Source organism: Pecten maximus, chromosome 9 (assembly GCF_902652985.1).
Source record: "Pecten maximus chromosome 9, xPecMax1.1, whole genome shotgun sequence".
Taxonomy (NCBI): Eukaryota; Metazoa; Mollusca; class Bivalvia; order Pectinida; family Pectinidae; genus Pecten; species Pecten maximus.
The window spans coordinates 40,904,301-40,931,830 of NC_047023.1; the positions used below are offsets into that span (position 1 = coordinate 40,904,301).

Here is a 27,530-nt window from a genome sequence, read left to right on the forward strand (position 1 = left end):
TATGTCCTTAGCATCACTGACGAGTCCTAAAGGACAAAAACATCTGTATGATGCAATTTTTGGTTCTATTGTATATATAACTATAAGGTATGGGTTTTTTTTTGTACAATTCTTTCACTCCAGTTTTGTAAATCTACCCCATTAGTTTACTCAGTGGGAGCGTAAATCAGGACAAAACGGGAGGGCAGATCAGGAAGTGTTTCTAATCAGACTGGGAAATTCCTTAATTACAAATCATGAGAAACTTAGTATTATTTGATGTTCAGAAAAAGTCTTAGTTTAGTGATGGAAATTTCCTTTTATTCTGGAATGCTTTTCCATGGAAAATTTTAGGATTTTCTGAAGTTAGGGAATATTAATGAAACTTGGAAAATGAAGATCAATGTCACAATCATTCAGGAGTCAAAGTCAGTTGCTGGTGGCATTTACACAATTATAATTTTGAAACTTAATGTCTTTGGAGGTGTTTTTAACAGTTTTATACATCGTACATACCATAACATTAGGAAACCAATAGGGAAATCAGCGACCTTTTTCCAAGACATTTATTCAAATTTCAAAACTAAAATCTCTAAAAGTATTTTTATTTTTTTCTTCATCTGAACTAAAAATAGGATAAATACAATGTGTCCCTCTTATTCTGTTTTTCTGAAATATTTGTGTAGTGTTTAAGTTTAACACATTTGTGTATTGTTTAATAAGAAAAATTTCTACTCAGCGTTATACTATTCCATATTTATTTTGTCAGGAAAAAGTTGAGCGGCGGATGGATGAGAACCACTATGTAACGGATGCGCGACTAGCAAAGTTAGAGGAGGGGCTTCATGAGGAGAGGGCACGCATCACCGAACTCCAACACGTAAGGAATTTATTTAGTTTCTGAAATATATTTATTGTGACCAAAAAATTCAATGTTGAATATCATGATTAGCATACATCGAATATGCCTGAAGGTTTGTCCATCAAAGTGGGGTTTAGAAGTCAGATCTGTCAGTGGAGTATAGGTCTGGTCCCCACCACTCTTGCTGAATAACTGTTGAAGTATTGTTGATTTTCTTTCTGAATAACTGTTGAAGTATTGTTGATTTTCTTGTTCAGCAACTGGAATCCAAACTGATGCTGAAGTTGGACAACCACATAAAGACCAATGCAGAAGAGTTCGGACGGTTAAAACGTGAGACGAGGGAAGGATTCTCAACCGTCCATGAGAGCATCAGTAACATGAAAACTGTCATGGAAGGAAAACGGAAACTTCTTGAGGACCAGCTCAGAAAAGAAATCGGCCAAATCAGGAAAATGGTTGTACTTGTATGATTTTCTGACCGCGGACATGGAACATGGAGGTCTGTTTTTATGTATGGATTACATTGTATAAAAAGACAATGGCTGTATCTATGTGTATAACAAAGAATTTCAGTCAGGATAAGGATGTGTCGTGTTTTATAGGGAAATTACAGTCGTACATTGTAGTAACAACATATATACTTCAGGACACTCTTTACATACCATATTTATCCTACAATTAGCCAACAAATGTAAAATAATATTTATTGGCATTTCTTATGAACTGCAATAAGATAGGGGTGGGCTTATTACCAGACATGGACTTATTATCAGGTATTATGGGCTTATTACCAAACATGGACTTATTACCAGACATGGACTTATTACCAGACATTGACTTATTACCAGACACAGCTTAGTACCAGGCTTATTACCAGACATGGACTCATTACCAGACATGGACTTATTACCAGACATTGACTTATTACTAGACATGGACTTATTACCAGACACAGCTTAGTACCAGGCTTATTACCAGACATGGACTTATTACCAGACACAGCTTAGTACCAGGCTTATTACCAGACATGGACTTATTACCAGACATGGTCATTGGACTTATTACCAGACATTGACTTATTACCAGACACAGCTTAGTACCAGGCTTATTACCAGATAAATTTAGTATTTCTATGAAATAGATAAGGGTGGGCTTTAAGTTCCAGGATTATTGCCAGATAAATTTGGTGTTAAAAACCTAGTACATCATGGTGTGTAATATATATATCTCATTATAAAGTATGTAACCAATCAGTCTAATGTTCTAGTCCCCACATATACAACAGGATGTGGGAAAGTGGCAGTGAGATTGGAGGTGAATGATCACAGAATATCAGCCGATTTAACTTTCATTATACATCATACAGTCACTTATACTGGAGAATGTTACTAGTTAGGTACTTTAGATTTCAGGTGAATATATAGATAAGGCATAAATTGGATGACAGCTTTGGTCATACAAATATCACATCTTTTTACAACTCGACTGACTCAGTTTGGTCACAAAAAGATTTAGTTATATATAAGATTTCACTAAGTGTTTGGTCATACAAGTATTTATCATACATGACATAAAATGTGATGTGAGTTATCTCCCCTATTTCCAAAGTCTTGTATATCGGACACTGGCCAGCCCTCTCGTTAACATGTACGGATATGTTTGATAAAGTATGTATAATTGGAAATACAGAAAAAAACATTCATATGATATTCCTGTCAATTGAAAGTCTTGTTTATCACTTGACCTTTGAATTAAGTTTCTTTCGAAAACACTGTACACAGCCTTGGTGTCAGGTATCTTATTTGTATAAAGTGACAGCATATTTCTGGTTCCTCGTACATATTGCTATCTGTATTCGATACTGTATTGTATTCACAGGTTCCCTATAAAGCATTAAAAATCTGTCAATTTGCCGTACTGTGAAGTATGAGGTAGAATGACATAGGAGTCAGGTGTAGACCAATCAAATGACATCTCGAGTGTAGACCAATCAAAAGCTGATAATCCAGTCAAATGTCAAAAAAAAAAAAAATACTGCCAAAATAGTGTTGTGATATCAGAAAATATAAAAATTATACTTGTATAATTAAAAAAATGTCTATATACAATGTAATTGAAACTGTATATGTGGCGAGGTTGACTGCATGTGCTGATCATCTGTCTGTACTTCTAAGATAACACTTGGAATCTGAGAGTGAAGTCATGTGACAACCTATTTCCCTAGTTGCTAGGTAACCAGTCTGATTTTCCAGCCACCAAAATGCCAAATAATACAACATAGAGGTTGTCTTGTTTGGAGATAGATTTCAGTCATTTCATCATCATGCTAAACTTTACAAGGACACCCATATATTATGTTATTTAAGTTAACACATTTATAGTTCACATCATTTGTTTGTAGTTTACAATACCATATAGTTACAACTATATAGTACAAGGGCTGTCAGAATATTGTAAAACCATACAGTTACAACTATATAGTACAAGGGCTGTCAGAATATTGTAAAACCATACAGTTACAACTATATAGTATGAGGCTGTCAGAATATTGTTAAACCATATAGTTACAACTACATAGTACAAGGGCTGTCAGAATATTGTAAAACCATACAGTTACAACTATATAGTACAAGGGCTGTCAGAATATTGTAAAACCATACAGTTACAACTATATAGTATGAGGGCTGTCAGAATATTGTTAAACCATATAGTTACAACTACATAGTACAAGGGCTGTCAGAATATTGTAAAACCATACAGTTACAACTATATAGTACAAGGGCTGTCAGAATATTGTAAAACCATACAGTTACAACTATATAGTAAAAGGGCTGTCAGAATATTGTAAAACCATACAGTTACAACCATATAGTACAAGGGCTGTCAGAATATTGTAAAACCATATAGTTACAACTATATAGTACATGGGCTATCAGAATATTGTAAACCCATACAGTTACAACTATATAGTATAAGGGCTGTCTGAATATTGTAAAACCATACAGTTACAACTATATAGTGCAAGGGCTGTCAGAATATTGTAAAACAATACAGTTACAACTATATAGTATAAGGGCTGTCAGAATATTGTAATACCATACAGTTACAACCATATAGTATAAGGGCTGTCAGAATATTGTAAAACCATACAGCTGCAACCATGTAGTGGAATGGGCCATCACACAGTATTGTCAAACCAGTGTATCATGTTGCTACATCAGAACTGTTTCGGAAGCTTTGTTGGATTTTATAGTAGAAGTAATATGCACATTTCAGATACCAAATTGATAAGCTATTTACTAAACAATAGCCTTGATAAGTATTGGTCAGTTCACTCTGATTCTGGATTCAAAATTTTTGTCTGGTTGTAGACTTTCTTCCTTAAAAAGCCTTCATAGAGACTAAAAAACAAAACTAGATATCCTCCAGTCACTAAAGAAAAGCTGACTGACTGATCGTGTGGCTGATCATGTGATCACTGAATATTGACTGGAAACATTGTGGAAAAGTTTTAAATGTTTGTAAGCGGAACTAATGACAAAAAAAAACAGAGATGAATTATATAATATTGGTCTAATGGAGACAATATTTCAGTTGAAACTTTCAGAGATTTTGTTTCACACCAACAGCTATGGCATGTGTGACTTCAATTTATTTTAAGAAAAATCAAATACATTTTTCATCTGTAAAAGCATACAAGTGATAATGATACATTCCTTCTGTATTGTAAATTATTGTGATGGCGTCGCGACACAGCTTTACAGTAGGTTTCATTATATATACATTGTAAATTATTGTGATGGCGTCGCGACACACCTTTACAGTAGATTTCATTATATATACATTGTAAAGTATTGTGATGGCGTCGCGACACACCTTCACAGTAGATTTCATTATATATACATTGTAAAGTATTGTGATGGCGTTGCGACACACCTTCACAGTAGATTACATTATATATACATTGTTAAGTATTGTGATGGCGTCGCGACACACCTTTACATTATATATACATTGTAAAGTATCGTGATGGCGTCGCGACACACCTTTATAGTAGATTTCATTATATATACATTGTAAAGTATTGTGATGGCGTCGCGACACACCTTCACAGTAGATTGCATTATATATACATTGTAAAGTATCGTGATGGCGTCGCGACACACCTTCACAGTAGATTACATTATATATACATTGTAAAGTATTGTGATGGCGTCGCGACACACCTTCACAGTAGATTACATTATATATACATTGTAAAGTATTGTGATGGCGTCGCGACACACCTTTATAGTAGATTTCATTATATATACATTGTAAAGTATTGTGATGGCGTCGCGACACACCTTTATAGTAGATTTCATTATATATACATTGTAAAGTATTGTGATGGCGTCGCGACACACCATTACAGTAGATTTCATTATATACATTGTAAAGTATTGTGATGGCGTCGCGACACACTTTACAGTAGATTTCATTATATAAATTGTAAATTATTTTTAAACATTTGTATAGTTTACATCCTTTATTAATTCATGTGTGAATATTTGTCCTGAAAACATTAATTTTCACCAAACATCACAATGTTGTACATGTATTTATTTTATGTATAACCTTTGAAGCCCGTGCCCTTGTTTCTTGGGGAAATATCTTGTTTTTGATGCAAATTGGCATAAAGTCCAGGATAACTCCGTGAGCCACATAAAATAAGTTCAGCTGCCTATTAGTTGGACGGCTATCTGTTATTTTGTATAAATCAGTTTTTCTACCATTTGTTATGTTTGTTTGTAAAGTCTGTCAGTCAAAACTTCTCACTTTGTTAAGTATTTCACACAAAACAAATATATATTTTTATATTTCAAGAGTTATTGGTTTTTGCAAACCATGGAATCATTAGATTCCTTGTTTATTATTAGTTTTTTTTTTTCTTTTCTTTTTTTTTTTTTTATTTGTAAGAAAAACCAACTAGCTATTTACTGTAGTGTGTACATAAGTAGAACTGTATTTTGTAGTTAACTTAATCTGGTTTGTATCTTACTTAAACGTATAGATTTAGATAAATGCCAAAAATGTTTAAACTTTTGCTATTGGCCACCACTAGTACCCTCCACAGTATGTAGATATGCCAGTTGTTAGACTAAGTTCTAGTAATTTTGTGTCTTTTTACAAATTCATTAGACCTTAATTTAAAAAATAAACGGTTGTTACACTTGTATTATGTCACAAATCAAAACAACATTCACAAAATGAATGTAGTCTTCCAATTTTATTCTTGGGAATCAAAGATAAAACTACCATAACTTTTTGAGCCATATTGTAGGTCTTTATCCCATCAAACATTGTCGCCAAAAGATCCTCAATAGATCTTGTAGATCTTATCTCCTGTCAGACATTGAGGCCAAAAGATCCTCCATAGATCTTGTAGATCTTATCCCCGTCAGACATTGTCGCCAAAAGATCCTCCATAGATCTTATAGATCTTATCCCCCATCAGACATTGTGGCATTAGATCCTCCACAGATCTTGTAGATCTTATCCCCTGTCAGACATTGTGGCATTAGATCCTCCACTGATCTTGTAGATCTTATCCCCGTCAGACATTGTCGCCAAAAGATCCTCCATAGATCTTATAGATCTTATCCCCCATCAGACATTGTGGCATTAGATCCTCCACAGATCTTGTAGATCTTATCCCCTGTCAGACATTGTGGCATTAGATCCTCCACTGATCTTGTAGATCTTATCCCCGTCAGACATTGTGGCATTAGATCCTCCACAGATCTTGTAGATCTTTTCCCCTGTCAGACATTGTGACAATAGATCCTCCACAGATCTTGTAGATCTTATCCCCTGTCAGACATTGTGGCATTAGATCCTCCATAGATCTTGTAGATCTTATCCCCCGTCAGACATTGTGGCATTAGATCCTCCATAGATCTTGTAGATCTTATCCCCGTCAGACATTGTGGCATTAGATCCTCCATAGATCTTGTAGATCTTATCCCCGTCAGACATTGTGGCATTAGATCCTCCATAGATCTTGTAGATCTTATCCCCGTCAGACATTGAGGCCAAAAGATCCTCCATAGATCTTGTAGATCTTATCCCTTGTCAGACATTGTGGCCAAGAGATCATCCACTGATCTTGTAGATCTTATCCCCTGTCAGACATTGTGACATTGGATCCTCCACAGATCTTGTAGATCTTATCCCCTGTCAGACATTGTGACAATAGATCTTCCATAGATCTTGTAGATCTTATCTCCTGTCAGACATTGAGGCCAAAAGATCCTCCATAGATCTTATAGATCTTATCCCCCATCAGACATTGTGGCATTAGATCCTCCACAGATCTTGTAGATCTTATCCCTGTCAGACATTGTGACAATAGATCCTCCACAGATCTTGTAGATCTTATCCCCTGTCAGACATTGTGGCATTAGATCCTCCATAGATCTTGTAGATCTTATCCCCGTCAGACATTGTGGCATTAGATCCTCCATAGATCTTGTAGATCTTATCCCCGTCAGACATTGAGGCCAAAAGATCCTCCATAGATCTTGTAGATCTTATCCCTTGTCAGACATTGTGGCCAAGAGATCATCCACTGATCTTGTAGATCTTATCCCCTGTCAGACATTGTGACATTGGATCCTCCACAGATCTTGTAGATCTTATCCCCTGTCAGACATTGTGACAATAGATCTTCCATAGATCTTGTAGATCTTATCCCCTGTCAGACATTGTGACATTGGATCCTCCACAGATCTTGTAGATCTTATCCCCTGTCAGACATTGTGACAGTAGATCTTCCATAGATCTTGTAGATCTTATCCCCTGTCAGACATTGTGACATTGGATCCTCCACAGATCTTGTAGATCTTATCCCCTGTCAGACATTGTGACAATAGATCTTCCATAGATCTTGCAGGAGTTTACTCCTTGCAATTGGTAATGTTCTCTATACTACCTTCAAAGTCATGAGATTTTGAATGTCAAAACTTTTGCGATGGCAGCACCACTGACTAAAATTTGGTTTTGTGACTCACTACATACAAGGTAATTATACAGCTGGGAATGTTTCTGTTTTTATGATAAATTTGTCAAAAGTTGCTCATTACAAGTCACTTAAGTTAAGCTTATTTTTTTGTTACACAATGTACAGTAAATGAAGTGAAGTAAACCAATTTCTATCAGAGGGATGATACAGTATAATTATAATTGAAAAGCTGAATATGAAATTAGTTTTATTTTTTAATTTTACTAAGAAAATTAATTTGCTCAAAAGTAGTTGTTTCAGTAAAAGGTTTGTCATTATTTTTGTTCAATTCTTTCTACGGCACCAAATATATTCTAGTGTACAATGTATACACATGTATATATTAGTGATGATGATTATAACATTATAATTTGAGATGTAGGACGTGGACACCCAACCATACACAAATGTACATAATTTATATGCTATGCAAGATGGTCACTTCACCATGTCCAGTGTCACTGGATCAATCACATTATATATTTACAGTGACCACTATTTAGGTGTTGATTTCCTTTTAGTAAGGTGTCTTAATTCATTGATCAGGTTGGACTGATACCAGTTTTTGTAAAAGTCCAATATTTTCGCTTCCACTTCGAATAATTATATGCTACTTGTACCTGTATTCAAGTAATGTTATGCAGAAATTGTATGATATTTGGACTGTCAAAATTTACTTACGCATTGAATTTGAAAATAAAATACATTTGTCTGAAAATATGTTGTTTGGTTTTACCTTGATGTTATCTAACCATCACCATGACCTTTACTATTACCTCTTTCAGTATGACCTTTGCCGTGACCTCCAACCCGTGCTATGAACTTCACCATGACCTTTAACCATTGGTGAACTCTTTATAATTACCTTTAATAATCACTGACCTTTACCATGACCTCTTTCAATGTGACCTTTGCCATGACCTCTTCCATCACTGTGACCTTTACCATGACCTCTGACAATATCACTGACCTTCCCATGCCCTCAAATCCATGAGTTGTGTGAGTGGTACAGGAAATATTTTCAGTATGAGTTACAGTAGAACATCGCATCTGGACCACTTACGGACATTAGGTCATGTTATAAATCAACTAAGTGTTATGGGACACGGTAGGAGTAAAAGGTTGTACAAGTGACATTTGGTTATGTTATAAGTAAACTTAAGTATTAGGGGACACAGCAGAGTAAAAGGTTGTACGAGTGACATTTGGTTATGTTATAAGTAAGTATTAGGGGACACAGCAGAGTAAAAGGTTGTACGAGTGACATTTGGTTATGTTATAAGTAAACTTAAGTATTAGGGGACACAGCAGAGTAAAAGGTTGTACGAGTGACATTTGGTTATGTTATAAGTAAGTATTAGGGGACACAGCAGAGTAAAAGGTTGTACAAGTGACATTTGGTTATGTTATAAGTAAGTATTAGGGGACACAGCAGATTAAGTGGTTGTACGAGTGACATTTGGTTATGTTATAAGTAAGTATTAGGGCACACAGCAGATTAAGTGGTTGTACGAGTGACATTTGGTTATGTTATAAGTAAGTATTAGGGGACACAGCAGATTAAGTGGTTGTACAAGTGACATTTGGTTATGTTATAAGTAAGTATTAGGGGACACAGCAGAGTAAAAGGTTGTACGAGTGACATTTGGTTATGTTATAAGTAAGTATTAGGGCACACAGCAGATTAAGTGGTTGTACGAGTGACATTTGGTTATGTTATAAGTAAGTATTAGGGGACACAGCAGATTAAGTGGTTGTACAAGTGACATTTGGTTATGTTATAAGTAAGTATTAGGGGACACAGCAGAGTAAAAGGTTGTACGAGTGACATTTGGTTATGTTATAAGTAAGTATTAGGGCACACAGCAGATTAAGTGGTTGTACGAGTGACATTTGGTTATGTTATAAGTAAGTATTAGGGGACACAGCAGATTAAGTGGTTGTACAAGTGACATTTGGTTATGTTATAAGTAAGTATTAGGGGACACAGCAGAGTAAAAGGTTGTACGAGTGACATTTGGTTATGTTATAAGTAAGTATTAGGGGACACAGCAGAGTAAAAGGTGGTACGAGTGACATTTGGTTATGTTATAGGTAAGTATTAGGGGACACAGCAGAGTAAAAGGTTGTACGAGTGACATTTGGTTATGTTATAGGTAAGTATTAGGGGACACAGCAGAGTAAAAGGTTGTACGAGTGACATTTGGTTATGTTATAAGTAAGTATTAGGGCACACAGCAGATTAAGTGGTTGTACGAGTGACATTTGGTTATGTTATAAGTAAGTATTAGGGGACACAGCAGAGTAAAAGGTGGTACGAGTGACATTTGGTTATGTTATAAGTAAGTATTAGGGGACAGAGCAGAGTAAAAGGTTGTACGAGTGACATTTGGTTATGTTATAAGTAAGTATTAGGGGACACAGCAGAGTAAAAGGTTGTACGAGTGACATTTGGTTATGTTATAGGTAAGTATTAGGGGACACAGCAGAGTAAAAGGTTGTACGAGTGACATTTGGTTATGTTATAAGTAAGTATTAGGGGACACAGCAGAGTAAAAGGTTGTACAAGTGACATTTGGTTATGTTATAGGTAAGTATTAGGGGACACAGCAGAGTAAAAGGTTGTACGAGTGACATTTGGTTATGTTATAAGTAAGTATTAGGGGACACAGCAGAGTAAAAGGTGGTACGAGTGACATTTGGTTATGTTATAGGTAAGTATTAGGGGACACAGCAGAGTAAAAGGTTGTACGAGTGACATTTGGTTATGTTATAAGTAAGTATTAGGGGACACAGCAGAGTAAAAGGTGGTACGAGTGACATTTGGTTATGTTATAGGTAAGTATTAGGGGACACAGCAGAGTAAAAGGTTGTACGAGTGACATTTGGTTATGTTATAAGTAAGTATTAGGGGACACAGCAGAGTAAAAGGTTGTACGAGTGACATTTGGTTATGTTATAGGTAAGTATTAGGGGACACAGCAGAGTAAAAGGTTGTACGAGTGACATTTGGTTATGTTATAAGTAAGTATTAGGGGACACAGCAGAGTAAAAGGTTGTACGAGTGACATTTGGTTATGTTATAGGTAAGTATTAGGGGACACAGCAGAGTAAAAGGTTGTACGAGTGACATTTGGTTATGTTATAGGTAAGTATTAGGGGACACAGCAGAGTAAAAGGTTGTACGAGTGACATTTGGTTATGTTATAAGTAAGTATTAGGGGACACAGCAGAGTAAAAGGTGGTGCGAGTGACATTTGGTTATGTTATAGGTAAGTATTAGGGGACACAGCAGAGTAAAAGGTTGTACGAGTGACATTTGGTTATGTTATAAGTAAGTATTAGGGGACACAGCAGAGTAAAAGGTTGTACGAGTGACATTTGGTTATGTTATAGGTAAGTATTAGGGGACACAGCAGAGTAAAAGGTTGTACGAGTGACATTTGGTTATGTTATAAGTAAGTATTAGGGGACACAGCAGAGTAAAAGGTTGTACGAGTGACATTTGGTTATGTTATAGGTAAGTATTAGGGGACACAGCAGAGTAAAAGGTTGTACGAGTGACATTTGGTTATGTTATAGGTAAGTATTAGGGGACACAGCAGAGTAAAAGGTTGTACGAGTGACATTTGGTTATGTTATAAGTAAGTATTAGGGGACACAGCAGAGTAAAAGGTTGTACGAGTGACATTTGGTTATGTTATAGGTAAGTATTAGGGGACACAGCAGAGTAAAAGGTTGTACAAGTGACATTTGGTTATGTTATAGGTAAGTATTAGGGCACACAGCAGATTAAGTGGTTGTACGAGTGACATTTGGTTATGTTATAGGTAAGTATTGGGGGACACAGCAGAGTAAAAGGTTGTAGGAGTGACATTTGGTTATGTTATAGGTAAGTATTAGGGGACACAGCAGAGAAAAAGGTTGTACGAGTGACATTTGGTTATGTTATAAGTAAGTATTAGGGGACACAGCAGAGTAAAAGGTTGTACGAGTGACATTTGGTTATGTTATAGGTAAGTATTGGGGGACACAGCAGAGTAAAAGGTAGTACGAGTGACATTTGGTTATGTTATAAGTAAGTATTAGGGGACACAGCAGAGTAAAAGGTAGTACGAGTGACATTTGGTTATGTTATAGGTAAGTATTAGGGGACACAGCAGAGTAAAAGGTTGTACGAGTGACATTTGGTTATGTTATAAGTAAGTATTGGGGGACACAGCAGAGTAAAAGGTTGTACGAGTGACATTTGGTTATGTTATAAGTAAGTATTAGGGGACACAGCAGAGTAAAAGGTAGTACGAGTGACATTTGGTTATGTTATAAGTAAGTATTAGGGCACACAGCAGAGTAAAAGGTTGTACGAGTGACATTTGGTTATGTTATAGGTAAGTATTAGGGGACACAGCAGAGTAAAAGGTAGTACGAGTGACATTTGGTTATGTTATAAGTAAGTATTGGGGGACAGAGCAGAGTAAAAGGTTGTACGAGTGACATTTGGTTATGTTATAAGTAAGTAATAGGGGACACAGCAGAGTAAAAGGTTGTACGAGTGACATTTGGTTATGTTATAGGTAAGTATTAGGGCACACAGCAGATTAAGTGGTTGTACGAGTGACATTTGGTTATGTTATAGGTAAGTATTAGGGGACACAGCAGAGTAAAAGGTTGTACGAGTGACATTTGGTTATGTTATAGGTAAGTATTAGGGCACACAGCAGATTAAGTGGTTGTACGAGTGACATTTGGTTATGTTATAGGTAAGTATTAGGGGACACAGCAGAGTAAAAGGTTGTACGAGTGACATTTGGTTATGTTATAGGTAAGTATTAGGGCACACAGCAGATTAAGTGGTTGTACGAGTGACATTTGGTTGTGTTATAAGTAAGTATTAGGGCACACAGCAGAGTAAAAGGTTGTACGAGTGACATTTGGTTATGTTATAGGTAAGTATTAGGGGACACAGCAGAGTAAAAGGTTGTACGAGTGACATTTGGTTATGTTATAAGTAAGTATTAGGGGACACAGCAGAGTAAAAGGTTGTACGAGTGACATTTGGTTATGTTATAGGTAAGTATTAGGGGACACAGCAGAGTAAAAGGTTGTACGAGTGACATTTGGTTATGTTATAGGTAAGTATTAGGGGACACAGCAGAGTAAAAGGTTGTACGAGTGACATTTGGTTATGTTATAGGTAAGTATTAGGGGACACAGCAGAGTAAAAGGTTGTACGAGTGACATTTGGTTATGTTATAAGTAAGTATTAGGGGAGACAGCAGAGTAAAAGGTTGTACGAGTGACATTTGGTTATGTTATAAGTAAGTATTAGGGGACACAGCAGAGTAAAAGGTTGTACGAGTGACATTTGGTTATGTTATAGGTAAGTATTAGGGGACACAGCAGAGTAAAAGGTTGTACGAGTGACATTTGGTTATGTTATAGGTAAGTATTAGGGGACACAGCAGAGTAAAAGGTTGTACGAGTGACATTTGGTTATGTTATAGGTAAGTATTAGGGGACACAGCAGAGTAAAAGGTTGTACGAGTGACATTTGGTTATGTTATAGGTAAGTATTAGGGGACACAGCAGAGTAAAAGGTTGTACGAGTGACATTTGGTTGTGTTATAGGTAAGTATTAGGGGACACAGCAGAGTGGAATTAAAGATCTGGTTTATCAGATTGACAAGAAACAGGCACCCAGATTATTCCCGGATCATCTAATGACATTTGTTGACCTTCCTGTAATATCAGGCTTGGTACTCAACAATGTAGTTGGATGTTTCCATGTACATGTATGAAGCTTTGTTCAGAAATATTCCAGAAGACACCTTTAGTCATTTTATTTATACCCCTCGATGTGAACCTATGACAAGGGTCACACTTCATGTCACAATTCTTCCATTAATCAAACTGAACAACCAGGGTCATATTGGGGTAGGATCTCTTTGTAGTAGCTGGTGGCTGCCTCAATGAACAACATGTGGACGGCCTACAACATGCTATCCAGAGCATTTGTGGAAAGAATCATTTTTGTTTTGCCTAAGTATTCAACCATGAAAGCATGAGATGATCACACTAAACCATTCAAATCTTCACCGGAGAAAATCAAACTAAACCCCTCAAATCCTCACCCGAGACAAACTAAACCCCTCAAATCCACACCCGAAACAAACTAAACCCTTCAAATCCTCATCCGAGACAAACTAAACCCCTCAAATCCTCACCTGAGACAAACTAAACCCCTCAAATCCTCACCCGAGACAAACTAAACCCCTCAAATCTTCACCTGTGAGACAAACTACATCCCTCAAATCCTCACCTGTGTGACAATCAAACTAAACCCCTCAAATCCTCACCTGTGTGACAATCAAACTAAACCCCTCAAATCCTCACCCGAGACAAACTAAAACCCCTCAAATCCTCACCCGAGACAAACTACATCCCTCAAATCCTCACCTGTGAGACAAACTAATCCCCTCAAATCCTCATCTGTGAGACAAACTAAACCCCTCAAATCCTCACCCGAGACAAACTAAAACTCCTCAAATCCTCACCTGTGTGACAAACTAAACCCCTCAAATCCTCACCCGAGACAAACTACACACCTCAAATCCTCCCACCTGTGAGACAATCAAACTACACACCTCAAATCCTCCCACCTGTGAGACAATCAAACTACATACCTCAAATCCTCACCTGTGAGACAAACTACATCCATCAAATCCTCACCTGTGTGACAATCAAACTAAACCCCTCAAATCCTCACCTGTGAGACAAACTACATCCCTCAAATGCTCACCTGTGTGACAATCAAACTAAACCCCTCAAATCCTCACCCGAGACAAACTACATCCCTCAAATCCTCACCTGTGTGACAATCAAACTAAACCCCTCAAATCCTCACCCGAGACAAACTACATTCCTCAAATCCTCACCTGTGTGACAATCAAACTAAACCCCTCAAATCCTCACCTACGAGACAAATTACATCCCTCAAATCCTCACCTGTGTGACAATCAAACTAAACCCCTCAAATCTTCACCTACGTGACAAACTAAACCCCTCAAATCCTCACCCGAGACAAACTAAACCCCTCAAATCTTCACCTGTGAGACAAACTACATCCCTCAAATCCTCACCTGTGTGACAATCAAACTGAACCCCTCAAATCTTCACCTACGAGACAAACTAAAACCCCTCAAATCCTCACCTGTGTAACAATCAAACTGAACCCCTCAAATCCTCACCCGAGACAAACTAAACCCCTCAAATCTTCACCTGTGAGACAAACTACATCCCTCAAATCCTCACCTGTGTGACAATCAAACTAAACCCCTCAAATCTTCACCTACGAGACAAATTACATCCCTCAAATCCTCACCTGTGAGACAATCAAATTAACCCCTCAAATCCTCATCTGTGAGACAAAATAAACCCCTCAAATCCTCACCCGAGACAAACTAAACCCCTCAAATCCTCACCCGAGACAAACTACATCCCTCAAATCCTCACCTGTGAGACAAACTAAACCCCTCAAATCCTCATCTGTGAGACAAACTAAACCCCTCAAATCCTCACCCGAGACAAACTAAACCCCTCAAATCCTCACCCGAGACAAACTAAACCCCTCAAATCCTTGCCTGTGAGACAAACTACACACCTCAAATCCTCACCCGAGACAATCAAACTAAACCCTTCAAATCCTCATCTATGAGACAAACTACATCTCTCAAATCCTCCCACCTGTGTGACAATCAAACTACACACCTCAAATCCTCACCTGTGAGACAATTAAACTACACACCTCAAATCCTCACCCGAGATGATCGAACTACACACCTCAAATCATCACCAGAGATTATCAAACTACACTACTCAAATCCTCACCTGTTAGATGATCAAACTACACACCTCAAATCCTCACCTGTGAGCCAATCAAACTACACACCTCAAATCATCACCAGAGATTATCAAACTACACACCTCAAATCATCACCAGAGATTATCAAACTACATCCCTAAAATCCTCACCTGTGAGCCAATCAAACTACACACCTCAAATCCTCACCTGAGATTATCAAACTACACACCTCAAATCCTCACCTGTGAGCCAATCAAACTACACCTTCAAATCCTCACCTGTGAGCCAATCAAACTACACCCTCAAATCCTCACCTGCGTGACAATCGAACTACACACCTCAAATCCTCACGTGTATTAGTGTAAGTCTTATGCTCTACCACCTAACTAATGCAGATCCATTGTTAGATTTTACAGGATGTCTGAATACATGCTACCTTACATCCCCGAGACTGGCTGGAGTTATCTCCCTTAAAAGCTTGAACACTTTGGGTTGTGTTCCATCATTCCACAAACAGCCAAGGTTGTATTGAAACATGGTATCCATTCATTAACATTATCTTCTAATTGCAATTTTTATTAGATAAATTGTCAATTTCTCATTAAAGATAAAAATTTCCATAATGTAGTAATTCGCTCATTAAATGTCTCTATTGATGTTCATCTTGAAGGAAGATAAAATGTTTATTATACACCGTCATCTCTGACGAAAATATGCAATGTACTTCCTGTAATGTCCAATAAGTATTTGTGCCAGCAGAAGGAGCCACGTAGTTTTTTACATTTAGGACATACCTCAATGATATATACATTGTATCTGTTGCCTGTAGTTAGATCACCTGCATAAGCCAAAATACTGGTCATATAATTTAAAGTCCATAGAAAGCCTGCTTGGTATCTGCTATGAAAAGTCCACTATCAAGGAAATCTGTGTGTTTAGCTCTCATAGTTGACCTGTAATGTTTCTCCACATGAACAGTGTAAATATATTTCTATATCTACTTACGAGTTGTTTTTACTCATTATGTCCATGTACAGGTAGCTCATTATGTCCATGTACAGGTAACTCATTATGTCCATGTACAGGTAACTCATTATGTCCATGTACAGGTAACTCATTATGTCCATGTACATGTAACTCATTATGTCCATGTACAGGTAACTCATTATGTCCATGTACAGGTGACTCATTATGTCCATGTACAGGTAACTCATTATGTCCATGTACATGTAACTCATTATGTCCATGTACAGGTAAATGTGTAATTCATCGTTAAGGTGTAACCAGCAATGTCAGTACCTCATAGACTGATAGTACACCAGGCAAGCACAACAAATTAACTTGGACTTGATAAGTATTGTATAACTCACAAAAAGTTAACTTGGACTTGATAAGTATTGTATAACTCTCAAAAAGTTAACTTGGACTTGATAAGTATTGTATAACTCACAAAAAGGTTAACTTCAATTTGATTGCTCTCACAGTTTTGACGTGTTTTCGGAAAACATTTTGTCAGTTAGCCCACTTCATCATTTAGCCTGCAAACAGCATTTTTTTAACATTTTAAATCATGTAACCAGCAAGCCATACATAGGACATTAAGGTTAATTTACGTATATTGTGGCTTCCATGGCTGACATTTTGCAGGCGTAAAGTTATACTGTAAAACCGTAATTATAAAGACAATATCAATTTGATGTTCTCCAGTTAAACGAAAGTAACGTCAATGTCAGAATATTTCTCCAAAGTACTTCAGAAGTCATTTTGTGTAAAGGTGTAGGCTGCAACAAGGCCAGGGTAGTTGTATAGACAGACTTTTGACATCAGGAGTAGTAAGTGGAATGGTTATGGGGTGCTAATGGATACTCTCGCCGTGTACCATACGGCCTGGGTCGACTCCCTAATATTGTACTTCAAAAGGTCTGCCCAGCCAAGTGTTGGTGTTTTCTGTGGGTACTCTGGATTTCTTCTACCATTCACTATTACCACAAATCACATATAAAAGTAAAGCAAAATATAAGATACCAATATTTTATTCATATTTCTCCAAAATTCTACTCAATCTAAATCTCAAACAGCCATGTTAAATGTTACTATAAAAATCACAGTCTTCCCATAGAAATCACTAGGTATTTCGGGGAACTGACACATTATGTACTTTAAAATACCATTGAATGTCACGCTGTTAGAGTAGATTAGCTAATTAAATTAAGACAGTGTATGAGATAGTATGGGATTAGCAATAATACATGTATATTATTGTACCAGAAGTAAATTTCTTCAATATTTTCTTTTTTCTTCATTTTTGATTAGTGTATAAAATATCTTTCAATAAGTAATGAGACAAAAAATCAGTTGTCTGATTTTCTAATGGTATCATCAGTATATATATGAGAAGACAACTTCATCTAGATGACCTAACAAACAAGTGAAAATAAAAATACATTCATATCATAAAAATGTACATGTATGAAATCCAGAAAAACAATGAAAATCTCTACTTAATATGTAACTCCCAGCATTATCCCTCCCCAACATGATTTCTGGTTACAGAATATGAACATGACACCCCGATGAAAATGTTTCCCACCACGATGACTGTACAAAGGAAATGAGAACACTTTCTTCTGATTACCACCTAGCACATAATTCATCCGTTATTGTGTAAACATTTTCTATTACTTTCTGTTGAAATTATCAAACTTGATTTTAATTCCTCTAAAAGCATCTACTTTTCTAATCAATGCAAACACATTCAACTCGCAAACGTAACATGTCTTCACAAGATAATTTTACAAACTGAACATGTTTTTGTTCGATAGAATAAAAAAGATTACCGATGACAAATTTTCAACTGAACTTGGGAGTCGAAACAGACATAGAACTCCCCTCTTTTAACGATAAAACAAGGCAGTCTTTATGATGTCGACTGTAAAAAAGAAAATGAAGTTGACACGATGAAGATAACCTTCTGTCTACAATGACCACATGACAATGTCTATGATGATTCCACAATGAAAACTTTGTTCCTCCTCCTCCTCTTCCTTTAAAACTGTCCTCCCGAATACCGTTTTACACTGCAAAACAAAACAAATCAGCGTTACCATGGTCATCATCTTCGATTCATTCAAGTAAAAACCGGGGCTTAATTTAGGGACAATTATCAATATTTGTGAAACTGAATCAGAATTTCAATGTTAAGCATCTTTTTTCCCTTTGGTTCAAAATCAACAATGGTAATTCACACAATGTTTACCTTACAAATTTTGAAACGAAACATTGTCATTGAATCTGTTTTTTACCCAAGGGCTATTCCAGAAATATTTCTGTGGGAGGGATGGGAGGTACTTTAATTTAATGGGTGGTGGGGATATACAGCACTGTTATGTTTTATCATTTGATGGGTGGTGGGGTTTATACTATCTGTAAATATGTTTTATCATTTGATGGGTGGTGGGGTTTATACTATCTGTAAATATGTTTTATCATTTGATGGGTGGTGGGGTTTATACTATCTGTAAATATGTTTTATCATTTGATGGGTTGTGGGGTTTATACTATCTGTAAATATGTTTTATCATTTGCTGGGTAGTGGGGCCTTTGATAAAATGCCTCCTACCCCTGCCACATGGATAATTTTGGAACAGCCCTAAATACATCAATACAGATTTTAATCACAAGAAAAGAGAAGCTTCACAATATAATATTGGATGAACTGATGATCTGGACCGGACTTCGACCTATATACATCACCATCTCACTGACAATCAGGCCACTTTCAATACTAGCAATAGCTGGGCACTTCCGATTTGTTATGGGGAGTGCGTGAGAAAAATGTACGACTACAACTAGCGCTGCTTGAATACAACCATAAGTGGTTTATGTGCTATGTGAAAGATTAAACATCCCACAACACTTAGGAAGTGTTTTATGAGTCAATGCCACAATATATATATCATAAAAAAGGCAATTTTTTTTATAGTTGAAACATTCCTAAACATTAAAGCATGTTCTTAATGATAGAAAATCTGTAAATCTAATTGTATACTGCAATTGAGAAATATTTCATCTTTTTTTAGTCAGAGAAAACTTGAATATATGGTGTCAGAGACGAGCTCAAGCTTTTTAGGAAATATTAGAAGACACAGCAAAAGGGTGTACAAGGTATTACAGAAGCTCGTTCTGTACTGTACAAGGTATTACAGTAGCTCGTTCTCTACTGTAGAAGGTATTACAGTAGCTCGTTCTCTACTGTACAAGTGACATCTCATATACGGTCATCTTGTGAAAATTAGTATTCAGGGTGAGAAAAACTGCTACTGGAAATACAATGAAATCTACAGGATAATATGTTGGGGTATGTGTGCAAGCTGCCCCTGCTGTCCAGTCGGTTGGTAGCCTAGAAAGCCAGTAGCTGTTAGTGGGGTAAGCTGCTAGATACACACATGGTCAGGGAAGATAGAGATTCGTTGTTGGATAAATATAGATAAAACAACAAAATCACTAGTCTTCCAGGCCAGATATGTCATGTTAATGGGAAGCATTCCATCACCTTCGTCAGTCGGGCCATGCACTAGTCGACTGTGTTAGCAGTACTACAGCAGATATACAAGTTAGGTTAGAGGCCCTTCATCCACATAGGTTCTACAAAGTGTACTACATAGTATCAGATATGGTATTTACTACCAGATATATAAGTATAGACTATGTAATCAGACAGGCTAGTAACATAATGTTATAACTATGTCTATTCCATCTCGAGGACTTTCTGTAACTATTTTATAAATACTCAACATAATTTTACAAATTATTTCATCGTCTATAAACCTAATCATATTTGAAAAAAAAAAAAAAAATCCTAATAGAGAACAAAGCTGGATGATATTTTCATTTCGTTGAAACAAGAGTATTATAAATAATTGACCTAAAATAGTAAATAAAGTATTACTGGAAAATTTGTCCAGCAAGTCAATCTACGGGTGGAATAAGAGAGATGCATTGTATCAATCAGATGAGAAGGACATCATTGGTAGAAGTATATAATTATCATCTGCTTTCTCCTGGTGACCATGTATAAATCTTTATGTAGGAGTTAGTTCAGGCAGTCAGTATGTAGCCATTGAGAGGAGCATGCCAGTAGTTCCAGCTGTGGATGGAAAGGCAGTCAAGCAAGGCTGAGAGTCATTAGTCGCAAACAATGAACCATCACCAAGCCATCATGCATCAACCCACTACTACAGGAAAATTGTCATCATTTGGATGAAAAAGAATAGTTATAAACATCCATATTTCACTTGCTTGTAAATACCACTAAATAAACCACAGTACAAAACTTTCAACTTTTCAAATTTGTGTGATAAACAAGCTATATAAAGTATAAATTTAGTAGAAAGATGTGTGACAAACGAGAGCTATATAAAAGTAATTTTAGTAGCGAGATGTGCGATAAACATTAGCTATATATAGAGTGAATAAGGTTTCTAGCTAAATAAGACAGATATTTAAAGAAGCAAACAGATCTAGTAACCGGTAAAACCAAGAAGGATTTTGATGTGTTGGTGACGCAATTTCTGAATCATATCAGAATGCTATTAAAGCATTTAGCAAATTAAACAGGTGATATTTCCGTGAGATGACCTTGATTACACATACCTGTACAGGTAACAAACATTGTATTTTATAAGTTTATTCTACTTATGTAGGGGCAGTAGGGTAAGATTTAATTCGTAAAGGATGGGCCAAATTGGGCTGGGGTCGGGACTGGGGCCTAATTACAAAAGAACACTGGAAATACATACTGTGTTATCTTATACGCTCAATGAAATGATGACTCCAAGCCCTTCACTCTAAAAGTAAAATTACATGGAAAATATGGTTTATTTTATTTCTCCTTGTTCATAAAAAAAACACGATAGACATTACTGTTTTAAAAGATATGCGATACAAATGTACAAATAAATCAACCAAAATAGAAACGGGTAGATACAGTGGCACAGAAAATAAATCAAATCCATTAAATATCTCGGCGATTCCTGTATTCTAAAATAGGTCATTTTTGTGCCATTTGGTAGCTGCTTCCCTCTGAAGGACGAAATATTTGTACGAGTAGGAATCAAGACGACTTAGCTTAAGTATATTTATTCCAACATAAGATGATAATACCAGCTAGTTATCACTAGATTGTGTAAAGACGCAATTTAATTCACAGCCACCATCAGATAACATGGTACCATTACCCAAAACAAAAGTTCTCATAGATTCTGTAATAACAAGATAACACTACTTCCAGTTTTGAAAAGAATTTTTGTTCTTTCTACTCTCAATGTGTAACAAGTCCTTCACATACAGAAACTGTCCTCATTAACATTTTGTTTTTTGAATTTCCAAAACCAAATATTAAACATCTGAAAACAATGGCCTTTATCTCCATTGCCAAAACAGCCACATCATCCCCATGACGACCTGTTCATTATCCCGACGTACACGTTAAGACGAGACCTCTAGTTGTACTATCTAGTGACGACCTGTTATAATCCTCAGACATGACCTCTAGTTGTACTATCTAGTGAAAACCTGTTATATTCCTCAGACATGACCCCTAGTTGTACTATCTAGTGATGACCTGTTACAATCCTCAGACATGACCCCTAGTTGTACTATCTAGTGGTGACCTGTTATACTCCTCAGACATGACCTCTAGTTGTACTATCTAGTGACGACCTGTTATAATCCTCAGACATGACCTCTAGTTGTACTATCTAGTGACAACCTGTTATACTCCTCAGACATGACCTCTAGTTTTACTATCTAGTGGTGACCTGTTACAATCCTCAGACATGACCCCTAGTTGTACTATCTAGTGATGACCTGTTACAATCCTCAGACATGACCCCTAGTTGTACTATCTAGTGACGACCTGTTATACTCCTCAGACATGACCTCTAGTTGTACTATCTAGTGACGACCTGTTATACTCCTCAGACATGACCTCTAGTTGTACTATCTAGTGATGACCTGTTACAATCCTCAGACATGACCTTTAGTTGTACTATCTAGTGACAACCTGTTATACTCCTCAGACATGACCCCTAGTTGAAATTCTAGTGACAACCTGTTACAATCCTCAGACATGACCTCTAGTTGTACTATCTAGTGACAACCTGTTACAATCCTCAGACATGACCCCTAGTTGTACTATCTAGTGACAACCTGTTACAATCCTCAGACATGACCCCTAGTTGTACTATCTAGTGACAACCTGTTATACTCCTCAGACATGACCCCTAGTTGTACTATCTAGTGACAACCTGTTATACTCCTCAGACATGACCTCTAGTTGTACTATCTAGTGGTGACCTGTTATACTCCTCAGACATGACCTCTAGTTGTACTATCTAGTGGTGACCTGTTACAATCCTCAGACGTGACCCAATCCTCAGACATGACCTCTAGTTGTACTATCTAGTGGTGACCTGTTACAATCCTCAGACATGACCCCTAGTTGTACTATCTAGTGACAACCTGTTACAATCCTCAGACATGACCCCTAGTTGTACTATCTAGTGGTGACCTGTTATACTCCTCAGACATGACCTCTAGTTGTACTATCTAATGACGACCTTTTACAATCCGAAGATATGACTCCTAGTTGTACTATCTAGTGGTGACCTGTGTATTATCCTAAGACACAATCTAAGCTACCCACCTCATCTGTAGAAGGTACTGTGCATTCTGTATCTGATCTTCGCTGCCTGTGATTGTGATGATGCGGTCGCTGGAGCCCGGAAGTGCCTCGTCAATCACCACCTGAGCGTTAGACTGGCGCCGGATCTCTTGGATACGTGAACCTCCCTTCCCAATGATAGCTCCCGCCAACTGTACAACAAGAGAATGACATTGGTGACAAATTTATTTTATGAATCCTGATCAGAAATATCTCACAAAGAATATCCTTAATTGCCTTTTTCACTTACTAGTATTTCTAGGAAATCAATTAATGAACTGTTAACTGAATATTACTCTAAATTATTTTGACACCAAACTGAACATTCTACAGTTTCTGTATTATGATGTTATAAGTGCCTTATTCTGTATTATGATGTTGTAAGTGCCTTATATAATTGTGACATTCCACATTTGTTTTTGCAATATTTATGTTTTATTTCCCTTTTTAGAAATAGTCAAGAAACTGAATATTGGAACAAATGTATGCAACCCTGGTAAATACAAGCCGCAATATACCGCTCGGCTAGAGAGATCTTCTCTTTAGCTCGATCGGTTGAGCGTAAGACTAGTAAGCCAGAGGTCCCGGGTTCGAGCGGAGGCAGTGATTTAAATTTAATTTATCATGCGCTCTGTTACATATATACCACACAATTTTGTTCCTGGAACAAAACTCATAAATGAATTATCATACAGATCATTAAAAAAGAGTACTTAATAAAAAAAAACTTCATAAAACTTGTTATCTAAAATTAACAGTCCATTCATTCCATTAGACTCCTGAACTACTTTTATGGCAACTATTTGTAAATATTCAAATGAAATTCACAAACCATACTTGAATATTCTCAACAGAAGAGGACTTTGAATACAATTTTGTCTTATTTATCTATATTTCCTTGAGGCTACCAAACATAATCAAATGAGCTGCAACTTGCTGGATCCACCGGAAAAATGACAGAAAATCTCCCACTTACATCTTTTGGGATCGTAACTTACATCTTTTGGGATCGTAACTTACATCTTTTGGGATCGTAACTTGTGTCGAGGACGGACTGCTGTTACAATTGTCACCAAACATCTGGCCCATACCTCCCTGTAATATGTACAAAACATGTTTACTCAAACCTTTACTCATTATGTATGTCAACTTTTATTTAACAACTTCTCACCAGTCTGTAGTTTTGGTAGCTCCACTATATAGCAATATATATGGGGTAGGCTTCCTACAGAGCATACGCTTATTGCTGGATAAATATAGTACAGGTAACTCCTATTAATACATGAATGAGCTTACTACCAAAAATCAGGTCATTGCCGGATAAATATAGTCCACATTAACGGTTAGGTGTTGATTTGTAATTACTGACCGTGTTATCCTGGGTGAAGTTCTGTCCCATGTTTCCACCTCCCTGGCTTCCGCTGGAATTACCGCCGCCGTAGCCACCGCCAGAGTTGTCGTAACCTTCGTCGTAACTATTGTCACCTCCATAGTTATCTCCATATCCGCCATCTCCTCCGAATCCTTCGTTCAAAGTCAACAAATTATTTAGTACATGATTCAAACTAAGTCAACACATCATTTAGTACATGATGAACATTTTTTTCAGTCAACTGAGTATACTTTTTTATTACAAAAGTTGGGGAAAAAAAGAAAATGTTTAAGGAAATTTCTGACATTGTTTAATGAGACAGAATCATTTCACATAAATGTGTTCAATAGTTCCCTTTTCATCATCATACCAGTTATTTTCATGATTAAGACTTTCTCTAGGCATAATTTCCTTTGAAATTATTTAGATACCAGTTTCTACCAGAAAACAGATATCTGAAATTCATATCTTGATGAAGATATAACACACACAAAAGGTTCTACAGGCTAGTACTGTAATTTGTGAGAAGATATTTTCACCCCTCATGAAACATCTTAACCTTCTTACCTTTTTCAAAATCAATATGAGTGGCATTGAATTTAGGATTGGGTAAACCCCTGTATTCTTACAAATACTGATATAATTTTTCATCTAGCCTGAATTCACTTTGTCATTTTGATTGTTTTTTATGAGTTAAATAGATGAAACGTATAAATAGGGGCAAAAATATCTCTTCCACAGTCATATAAAGGGACACACTCTGTAACATCAACACAAATCGTACATTTGATTTGGTTTATTTTGTTCAACGTCCTATTAACCGCCATGGTCATTTAAGGACGTGCCAAGTGTTGGAGGTGGAGGAAAGCCAGAGTACCCGGAGAAAAACTACCGCCCTACAGTCAGTACCTGGCAACTGCCCCATGTAGGTTTCGAACATGCAACCCATACAATTATATTGTCAGACAAAGAATAGTGTACTTTGTACCATCCTCATTTATAAATGTCCAAAATGTGTCTCTTTATAGAAGATGCTATTTGGAATCAAAGCAAGTCAATGACAGACAGCTGACATGGGAATATTACGCAATGCAAGATGCAAAATTTTATGTTTCAGTGTGATTTCCATTTCTTTAATGCTAACAATCACTGTATTGGCTTTTTTATTGATGGAATAAATATTTCATAAACCCAAAAATTCATTTAATCAAAACTTGAAAAGCATCTGCATATTCATTTGTTAAGAAATCTTAAAGACAGAGCTTTAATATATTGAAGCTTAGCTTCTTTCTGAGCTTAAATTTATTGAAGCTCTGCTCATTTTCTGTCCAGTCATGTGTATCCTCACTCTGATTGGTTGAGTAGTCCGTTCCCTGCTTGTTACCTCCCATGCCACCGCCCATGTTGCTCTGGTTGCCACCCATATTGCCACCACTCATGCTGCCTCCCATTCCACCACTTCCCATTCCGCCTCTGTAACAATACATATTAAAATGTTCATGAAATGTAAAATTTTCTCCATCAGTTCTGAATAAGAAAATACAGAAATCAAATCATCCTGGTTTTCTCTTATGATGTGCTAAATGGGACATTTTAAAACACTAAGCACAGAAAAAATAAAGTATAATCTTACAATATTTCATTTACGACTGATCAGGCAAACTGTTTATGAATGGTTTTAAAACAAAGTTTGATTTTTGACATGTACAACTATCAAAACAAACAGAAGATATATTTTTACAGATCCTTCAAACACACCAATACTTACCCGAACCCTCCTCGGCCACCTCTGTTAGGTCCTCCCATGCCGCCGCCTCTCATTCCTCCCATGTTGCCACGCATGCCACCCATGCCTCCTCTACCGCCGCGGCCACCCATCATGCCACCACCGCGACCGCCACGACCTCCCATACCCATATCTCCCATTCCCATCCCCATGCCAGGCCTGAATGAAACAAAAATATCAGAACTGTATCATCTGTATTGTATCATTAACACGAAATACAAAACAAAAATATCAGAACTGTATCATCTGTATTGTATCATTAACACGAAATACCAAACAAACATATCAGAACTGTATCATCAGTATTGTATCATAAACACGAAATACAAAACAATAATATCAGAACTGTATCATCAGTATTGTATCATTAACACGAAATACAAAACAATGTTATACAATATTGGACCAAAACCTTAAGTCTGCACTTATTACTTGTAGGGAAGAACAATAGAAATTAATTTTCAGGAAACAAACAAGGTAGTCTAAAGATTACTTACACATAATATTCAAAATATGTCATATGAAGAAGTCTATCAGAGACAAAATAAATATTCAAAAGGTCTAACGAAACTAGATATTCAGAATCTGCCACAGGACGAAATCTATCAAAGCAAAAATAGACATTCTTAAATCTGTTGGACGACAATTTACAAAGGATCTCTTACCGGCCACCCCTCATGCCCATGCCCATTCCCATGCCTCGGGAAGCTTGTGGTGCTCCTCTGGGTCCTCCCTTGCCTCGTCCACCCTCGGCAGATGTGTAGCCTCCATACTCGGCCACCAGGAACTCGTCCCAGTACATGGGGTCATAAGGCTGGTTGGGTCCCTTGGGTGGAGCCTGTCAATGAAATGTCGTCATTAATACTTAATGTTCAACCATCTCTCTTCAGCAGTGAGAGATT

At 36.9% G+C, this 27,530-nt stretch overlaps 2 protein-coding genes and 2 long non-coding RNA genes across 12 annotated transcripts in view; 2 read left to right on the forward strand and 2 right to left on the reverse strand.

Annotated features, from left to right (window-relative positions):
• Nucleotides 1-1,753, forward strand: part of LOC117335020 (protein FAM81A-like) — a 31,310-nt gene extending 29,557 nt beyond the window's left edge. The window contains exons 5-6 of the mRNA XM_033894912.1: nt 749-859; nt 1,099-1,753. Coding sequence (XP_033750803.1) covers nt 749-859; nt 1,099-1,314 — 327 coding nt within the window. The 3' untranslated portion in view covers nt 1,315-1,753. The remainder of the gene's footprint in view (nt 1-748; nt 860-1,098) is intronic.
• Nucleotides 1,754-4,519: 2,766 nt separating this feature from the next.
• LOC117335022 lies at nt 4,520-4,961 on the reverse strand. The gene is made up of 3 exons (XR_004534269.1): nt 4,891-4,961; nt 4,661-4,780; nt 4,520-4,600 (listed from the first exon to the last, which is right to left on the reverse strand). It is a non-coding gene; the product is annotated as an uncharacterized LOC117335022 (long non-coding RNA).
• Nucleotides 4,962-17,764: 12,803 nt separating this feature from the next.
• Nucleotides 17,765-27,530, reverse strand: part of LOC117335024 (heterogeneous nuclear ribonucleoprotein K-like) — a 49,926-nt gene continuing 40,160 nt past the window's right edge. For 4 of the 9 annotated variants that reach the window (XM_033894920.1, XM_033894917.1, XM_033894918.1 and 1 more), the window contains 8 exons: nt 27,294-27,466; nt 26,611-26,787; nt 26,191-26,315; nt 24,840-24,994; nt 24,491-24,565; nt 23,453-23,622; nt 21,546-21,593; nt 17,765-18,824 (listed from right to left, as the gene is read on the reverse strand). In XM_033894920.1, coding sequence (XP_033750811.1) covers nt 21,563-21,593; nt 23,453-23,622; nt 24,491-24,565; nt 24,840-24,994; nt 26,191-26,315; nt 26,611-26,787; nt 27,294-27,466 — 906 coding nt within the window. In that variant the 3' untranslated portion in view covers nt 17,765-18,824; nt 21,546-21,562. Of the gene's footprint in view, nt 18,825-21,545; nt 21,594-23,452; nt 23,623-24,446; nt 24,566-24,839; nt 24,995-26,190; nt 26,316-26,610; nt 26,788-27,293; nt 27,467-27,530 lie in introns of all 9 variants that reach the window. The other 5 variants (XM_033894923.1, XM_033894919.1, XR_004534271.1 and 2 more) reach the window with 4 other exon arrangements.
• On the forward strand, nt 18,824-20,611 carry LOC117335025. The gene is made up of 2 exons (XR_004534273.1): nt 18,824-19,911; nt 19,976-20,611. It is a non-coding gene; the product is annotated as an uncharacterized LOC117335025 (long non-coding RNA).